The following is an 8,435-nucleotide window of genomic DNA, read 5'->3' on the forward strand; positions in this document are numbered from 1 at the left end:
TGTTAACATTAGTTAATGCACTGTGAACTAACATGAATAAACAATGAACAACTGTATTTTCATTAACATTAACGAAGATTAATAAATACAGTAACAAATGTATTGCTCATGGTTAGTTCATGTTAGTTAATACATTAACTAATGTTTAATTAACCGTATTGTAAAGTGTTACGGTTAACACGTAACTTTAAAATGAAAACAGAAGATTTTATAAAAACTAAATTAATAAAAACTATAATAGTATCTCAAAAATACTAAAATAACACGGCTGTAAACATATTAAAAATATTAAGAAGAACTGAAACAAAACCCTGAAAACGTTGTAAATTTTCTTTTTATTGTTCAATATATTATTTATTCATAAAATATTTTGCAAGCCCATCCTTTAAAAAGCCATCCACTGAAAATATAAATAAAAAATGCACTTCTTGGTTTGTCTGTGCTAGATTTTGTCAGAGAACAGGTTGCATTTGACTACAGCAAGTGCACTTCAGAACTATTCACAGTTAAAACATGTTGTGTTTTTAAAACAGACTTGTGCAAAGCAGTGACCATAGTGATGGGACTGCTTCAGTCTGGCATGAAAGCTCAGGGGCAGAATTAACAAGAGGGACCTCAAGAGCTGGATTGGATTCAATGACCTCTCTGTCCTTTACTCGGCCTTCTGTTTGCCCGCCTCTGGGGGTGGCACTGGTTCCGGATCATCCAGTAGGGCCTGCTTTCGCTCTCTCTCCTTTATCAGCTGCACACCACAGTAAGTCACAAACAGCACCGAGAGAGTGGACAAGGGGAAGCCTGAGGGAATCACAAGGGTCCTATTATTCTTCATGTGCATGCTGTTTTTTCATTCCTCCGGAGTTTTTGTGCTGATACAAGTTTGTTTCAACATTTTTACATACATGATATATATATATGTGTGTGTGAGATAGTAAGAGTTATAAAGTCAGAAAGTCAGAATTGCGTGATATAAAGTCGCAATTCTAAGAAAAGGCAGTCTTTTTCCCTCAGAATTGGACTGTATAACTCGCAATTGTGTTTATATCACACAATTCTTAGAAAAGAAGTCAGAATTGCGAGAAAAAAAATCTGAATTGCAAGTTTATATCGCTATGCATTGTTCTAAATCGGGTTTTAATTGTGGCATGTTAAATTAGCGTTCATAACAGCGGAAAGAACTTAAAATACAAAACTGTAAAGGGTCTTCTTTTATTTGTGTAGACTCATAATAACAACATAAAGAAAAAACAAAGTCTCTGTCTCCTTTCTGGAGCACATCACAAAAATGAACCAAAACTTATTCAATTTAATGGACCAATTCAAAACAAATATTCTGATTATGTAATCAGAATAGGTAATCTGCTCAAACATAGATGTTTATAATGTGTTTGAGCGCTTCCCAATGAGGAAAGGACAAGGCAAAAGAGTGAAAATCTCACTCTACTGATGAATTAAAATGTAAAAATGGATTAAAAAATTCCTTTTTCAAAATGTTCAAATATGTTTCATTAAAGTTCATAATTATTCTATAAATGTTAATTTATAGCTTTTTTCACAATCGCACCCTATAAATATATATATATATATATATATATAATTTTATATAAGTGATTTATATATGTAAGAAAGGTTACTTCTAGCCACTTTTGTTTTAGTTTTCATTATATAATGATCTAAAACAAACAATTACCTTTAAGAAGCAGTCTCTTAGCAACCAGCTGAGCAAAATCCAGACTGTTCAGCGCCAGGACCATTGTACAGGATAATTTGCCAGAAGTTAACAGCGTTGAACAAGCCCCTGATTCGACGTGACATCGCCTCGGACATAAGATTCCGCTGGAAAAATATTAATATTACATTCTGGATGAACTCAGAGTAATCCAATGCTGTTATTTTCATATAATAATAATAATAATAAACTTTTTTATATTATTTTGTATAGTGCCTTTAAAAGCAGCTTCTCAAAGCACTGTACACAAGATAAACAATACATAACAAAATAAAAACAAAAATCAACAAGCATACGCTAGTCTAAAAAAATATGTTTAAGTTGAGCTTTAAAAATCCCCAAAGTCTGAGCTTCCCTATGTTCAAGAGGAAAAGAGTTCCAAAGAATAGGAGCATAAAAAGAAAAGCCCTGTCACCCTTAGATTTTGAGCGGGTTTGAGGAACAGCCAACAGATTAGATTGTGAAGAGAGCAGTCTATGATTTGGGGCGTAAGGAGTTAGTAACTCAGATAAATAATGTGAAGCCAGGCCATGCAATGCTTTATATATCAGCATCATATCAGTGAAATGCAAGGCTATTCAGTCATGATGTAATATTCAAAGAAAATAATTTGGGAGTGTAATGATTGAAAACCCAAATGCTCAAATCCATCAGGCTGAATTACATTGTATTTGTTCAGTGGATGTCTTTGGGATCTTACCTCAATGGTGGAAAAATGGTGGCAGAGAAAAGAACTTAGCCACCCAAAGTTCAAAGTTTAGGCCAAAGCAGTTAAAGAAAGACCAGATGTAAACAATCTCACAGGGGTCCAAGCCACAGAGTTGTGACAGCAAAGGTGCTGATGGTTGCAAGAAGCTCCTTGAAGATAGCATCATGGTTTTCTCCGATATAGTCATAGACATATCATTAACAGAGAACAGGAGATATATGTTGTATGAATGAATGTTTTTTTTTCTGAGTATATGATGATATAGGCAATATATATTAAAATGATACATGTGATGATAAACATATGGGATGATTATTTGCTCACTTGCATAGCCAGTCATTGATTCCTCTGTCAAAGTGTCTAAGAAAGTCAATGTTAGAAGAAACTGTTAACATTTGATCTGGTTACATAGACCAAAAACATGCTCTATTTCTCTTCTATTAATGACCATACTTACGTTTCAGCGAAGACATAGAGCATTGTGATGCATTTAGGAGGCTGAGGGGGGTCAAGATGGTCCAGTCTGGATACTGTGTTAATTGACACCAAACATGACGGCTGCTTTCAACCCAGTCATACACCAGATTAGAGTATGCCAAACCAGCTGAAAAGCAATACAATCAATATTGTAGTGATAGTAAACAGATAAAATTGTACTACTTTACAAATAATTAGAAACTATTTGTAACATCATTTCTAAACATCCACTGTGTTTTCTAATATTAAATAATTTTATCAAACTGTCCCAGAGACCAGTCAGACAGTTGCTTCAAAAGCTTCAAATCGCCAGGGATGGTCAAAATGTACAAGAAATGGAAGAAGACATCCACCACCAAAATAGCCCCAAGGTGCACCACAGCATGAACGGTGATGTTCCACATCTCTCTTTCTTTACGAGTCAAGTTAGGGTTGTTAGCCTGAGAATATCAGAGGGAACTTATAGTGCATACTTAACCAGAGTGACATTATCAACGAAATTACATTTATGTATTTTAAATAGATTCAGTTTTTATAAACATGATTTTAGAGACTAGACCTTAAAAATTGTTGTTTTCTTGAGAACAATGTTAGGGAAGGTATCAGATTCTTGAGGTACAGGACTCACCTGCTCATGGAAACGATCAAAGGTCATGACAGGGTCCAAAGAAGAAGAAGGGGAGGTAGAAGTTGTACTTGATCAGATCCAAGAAACTGTAGTTACCGTCTTTCTTCTCACAGTTCTCTAGAGCAAAGCTCATACAGCGCATAATGGAGAAGCCACAGCCTCCGTAGAACAAGACGTCTTGCAGATCAAAGGAGCCAGTCGCAAAGCCTTCCCTGCATCAAAACATAGAATCAGAACATTAAAACGACAAAACTAAATGGTTTTTCACATGCTGATATAGACACCTGAACTGCACCTATTTACATCTATGTCCTATTTGGCCAGTTTGTTGGGTTTTAACTATTTTTTTTGTTAGACTGTGGGGAAAACATTTTATAAGAGGTAGGGTTGGGCGATGTCAACCAAATTGGCATCAGACAATGTCTACAATAAAACATTGTAATGGACGATGACATTGGGTAGGCTTCATGTTCGCTTCTGAGTGTTAAGCTCAACTTCCATTGGAATGAATTAAAAACACTCGCACTGCTCCATGCAGTGGACAAGCACCAATGTGGTGCGCATCTGGAGAAAGAGAGAACACGCACAGAGCTGAAAGGGCTTGAATGAAGCACGTTTGACTTGAGATAAAACTACTAGAGGATATAGCACTGAAATATCATTACCACAACAATCCTGAATGCTTGTGGTGTGATCCGCACCACTGTTTTTGATGCGCTGGTCACTTCCAACTAGAAACAGTAAAATTGGTGCTATCATGGGTCCAGATGCGGACTGTGGTCCGCCATTTGATCACGATGCCGGCTCATCATCCTGAAGTCTGTCAGCCATTTGCAATGGAAGATGACATTGTCTATTGGCCCAAACCTAATAAGAGGCATTATAAAAGATGATACAATAACTATGGACTTTCTCACCTGCCAAGATTAAAGGGCTCCATCTTAAAAGTTGCCAGGTCTGGTAAGTCCAGCCACAAAGCAGAGCCACTTCCTCTTGACGAGGGCCACACTGTAGAGGATGATGCAGTGAGACAGGACGAGAGAGATGTATGTCCATCCCATAGTAATCAGGACAGCTAGAGATCCATACACCATATAGATCAAAGATCTGTTCTGTGGGTTAAGAAGAAAATTCCCTGTGAAAAAACACATTTATGACATACAGCTGTCACATGCAACAATATTGAATGGGGTTTTAAAGGTCTTTTAAGCAGCTACTGTTTTAGAAATGACAATATAGTCAAGTAATCGCTGGAGTTGTAGCAGCACTAATATTAGTTGGTCAGTCAGTATGAACAAAGAAATAAGTACTCTCAGAATTACCTTGAATGCATCTATACCAGTCTTCATTGACAGCAGACAAAATACATGTAACATTTCACAAAAAACATTCAGATTAGATCACTTCACACACCCAATTGTTAATATCAAAATGCTTTTTTTCCACTATCATTGGTTAACAGTTGATTCTGTTGGCACATAAAACCATGCAACATTTGCAACACACCCACAAAAATAGCACAAGAAATAGTATTCTATTCTATTTTAGTATTGCAAATCCTTGCAAATGAACTGATCACTGTGCACAAGGTGAATAACCACATACGGTACCTTTGGAGACAACATCGAGCAGATCTTAGCAAAGATCACATGACCGGAGAGGGCAAACAGGATATGGTTTGCGGAAAGTGGTAAACCACATAACCCATTCAAAATCTGAAACATCCTGAAGAGACAGAGGATATCAGTCACAGAAATCTTAATATGATTAATACAAGCCATTTATGTAAAAACAAAGTTATATGGATACTTGCCATTTTTCGGCCGAAGTAGGTTCCATCCTGGTTTCACATTCTCTCTAAATGCCTTCCTGTTTACATTGCTCTTTGAAATAAAAGAGAAATTGATTCACAAAAGCATACAAGGTGCATTCAGGCCAAAAAAATAAAGCTTGGCCACATGACATGGTAATGTTTCTTTCTCATTTGATATCAAGAAAGACGTTTAACTTTGTTTCATTGCTATAAAATTTACAATATTTATTGTGTATGCATGCAGTCTTTGCTGAACAGCTAACATGTATCATTGAAAGAAATAAAATGAACATCAGAATTCACATGATTCAACAGCAAATAATGTGAGCTGCAAGCCTCCAGAGCAAAACCTAATAGCATTACATAAGGTAAAATTTTGCCAGCCTGCATATTCAGAGGCTTCTCTGTGATATATCAGACTCTAAAATATATTTTGAGATTATGAGAATGGTCCTGTGAAATCTGACAAATCTTTGTATACATGAATTACAAAGATAATACAAAATTGCATAACAGATCTTATTTGAAAGTCAGAGGTTGTTGAGGGTTATCATTGTTAGACTGGAAAATTTAGACCCCAGGCTAAACTGATGATTCTGTTTATGTACTGAAAAGTAGACATAATCAATAAGTGAAAGTTGGGGCAGGACCTGGCTCCATTACCAGCATGGATGTCAATAAGCCATGCCAACACTTAAACAATAATACTATATCTAACGTTATGTGTATATCTAAGTGAAAATGCACCTTTACTCGTGGTGTACCTAGTGCTTCCATGATAGACATGACTATAATTCTGTGATCTTAATGAAGCAAGAAAAAGCAAGAGATAAAAAATAAAGTGTACCCACTGGAGGCCTCAATGATCCAGTCTCCTGCCCATAGAGTGCAAGAGAGACGACAGCAGTGTACATGTACACTCATATCTTGGGAAGGGCCTGTCTGATCCCCATGGTTAACCTGAAGAGTAGTCTTAACATTAAAATCTAAGTAACGTTACACTCATAATAAAAATTATCCAACGACCCCAGCAGAAAATAGATACGGTAAACGTTAAATACAATTGAAACTTATAGATACATACTACCCCCACAAGTTTGTTAAGAATGTTTTTATCGTTTGACGTGTGAAATTTTCATAAACCAATTATTAATTATGATGTCGAATCGTATTTCGTTTTTATTTGATTATTTGTTCGTATTATACAGTATTTTTATTAGCTCCGCTGTCATACTCACTAACGGCCGTTACAGGTCAAACGTCACTCACACTCACTTCCTCAGTTTATCCACAGATTTTCTTCTCTTCTTTCAGGTATTTTACAACCAGGTCAAAAGGACACTATTAATACTTTTCGTATATAGAAAAGTATATTTGAGTTTAGTGCAAAAGTTTAGCTCTAAACCGTAAGACAATAAAAATACTTCGCATATACTGTGAAGCGATAGGAGAAGGCGGTTAAATTGTCACCTAAATAATATCAGCGGGCAAATATCTGTCCAATCACAGGAGAGCTTTGTGACGTGACTATTAATATTAATGAAGTAACAAATTTTGCGGTTGGAGTGAAAAAAGATTTACGGTTCAGAAGATAATATAAGAAAGCGGTAGGAATCAAAATAGCACAATTTAATGAAAGATGTTTTTAAATAATTGTGATGATTATAATTCCCGTTCACTACAACTGCCACAGTGACGCTGTCATGAAACATGACATTTGATTTCGGGTTTTGACACCCATAATCAAGTTTTACTTGCAGAACTAGTTTAAAGTCCAATTTATATAAAGGAGCGGTGATTTGTAATGCTTCAAACATTAGTGCAAATGGTAACAACAAACATATTAAACTTTAGGCCTATTCATATGAGCCTTTTAATGTTAATATATTTTTAATATAGCTTCGTTAATATACTTTCATAGTTTATTTGTTACAGTATGTTTATTAACGTTAATTGTAAACCCTGTGGCCAAGTGCCAACAGTAGCTAAAAGTAAATGCAATTTACATTTTAGCAGGATAGACACTCCTCACTAATTACCATATCAGTAAAAGTTCACACACACAATGCTCATCAAGAATTAATAGCCTATAAAGGAGGCATATTATTTTGCGCATTATACGTTAACACCAAAACTTCTCCTAGCCAGTCAGTAACAAAACTAAAACGAATTAAACAACAAAAACATTTTTCGCACTTATTTGACACCCTAAGTCTAATTCTCAGAAGACTGTAAGTCAGTGACTTAAATGGGAGTGCCTGTTTTCACGGCTCTCAGAAACAGCACAGTCAGCTGCGCCGTACAACCTCTTCTATTTTAGCCTGAGCAGTTGCTCATGGTACAGTGCGGGCAGCTTGCAGCGCAATGCGATCTCCCACACATCAGGGGATCCTTCAAGAGTATGAAAAACCAAGGACTGAACTCCCAAATGAGCGCTCCCGGCAGGCAATTTCTTTTATTTTAACATTTAATCAATCACGAAAGCATGCGTGCACCTGTTCAATTAAAATCAGAGTATCTGTGTAGACTATTAATATAGGCTACACACAAATATAAAGTTCTTTCAGATGTAAATGATGCTGCACAGCTCCAAACGCCCACACGTTGTCTCATTTATAGTCCGTGGGACTCTGTCTGTTTACAACACCGTGTACAGTAAGTACAGTAATTCAAAACGAAGTGCACTTGCTCAGTACTAACCTCGTATCAGCCTTTCACAGATGTCTGAAGACAGATGTCAGCCCCCACAAAATTGGGGGGGGAAAAAAAGAAAAGAAAAGGGGGTGAGTAGGGGCTTCTCCTAATACATCCGTCCCGGTTTCCCAGTGCCGATGGTGCACTGTGAGAGGCAGCAGTAGCTGGTGTGGATGTTGCGGGAGGGGTGTAGAGAGTGTATTTATAATCCGGACTGGAACCGCAGGGGGGTGGCACCAGAACTGGTCCATCAAAAAGGCGCACAAATTCAAGAACCTGCGCTAAATGGTATACAGGTGCATGACGGCCGGTTGGAGAGAATGCTTTCTTAATTGTTTAAGTTCTGGACCTTGGGATGATGTAGGCTGTCGCAAAGCAATCCCGTGAG

At 36.8% G+C, this 8,435-nt stretch overlaps 1 protein-coding gene across 1 annotated transcript; it reads right to left on the reverse strand.

Moving 5' to 3' along the window:
* Positions 1-316: 316 nt before the first annotated feature.
* Positions 317-6,306, reverse strand: hhatla (hedgehog acyltransferase like, a). The gene is given in 20 exon segments (XM_051867108.1): positions 317-795; positions 1,688-1,748; positions 1,750-1,837; positions 2,435-2,532; positions 2,534-2,630; positions 2,760-2,795; positions 2,893-2,975; positions 2,977-3,000; positions 3,002-3,041; positions 3,183-3,352; positions 3,541-3,573; positions 3,575-3,752; positions 4,458-4,498; positions 4,500-4,652; positions 5,151-5,216; positions 5,218-5,265; positions 5,354-5,374; positions 5,376-5,421; positions 6,201-6,240; positions 6,243-6,306. Coding segments are annotated over 20 exon segments (1,530 nt in total). The 3' UTR covers positions 317-652.
* Between the last annotated feature and the right edge of the window lie 2,129 nt (positions 6,307-8,435).

This window comes from Ctenopharyngodon idella, chromosome 2 (genome assembly GCF_019924925.1).
Source record: "Ctenopharyngodon idella isolate HZGC_01 chromosome 2, HZGC01, whole genome shotgun sequence".
Taxonomy (NCBI): domain Eukaryota; kingdom Metazoa; phylum Chordata; class Actinopteri; order Cypriniformes; family Xenocyprididae; genus Ctenopharyngodon; species Ctenopharyngodon idella.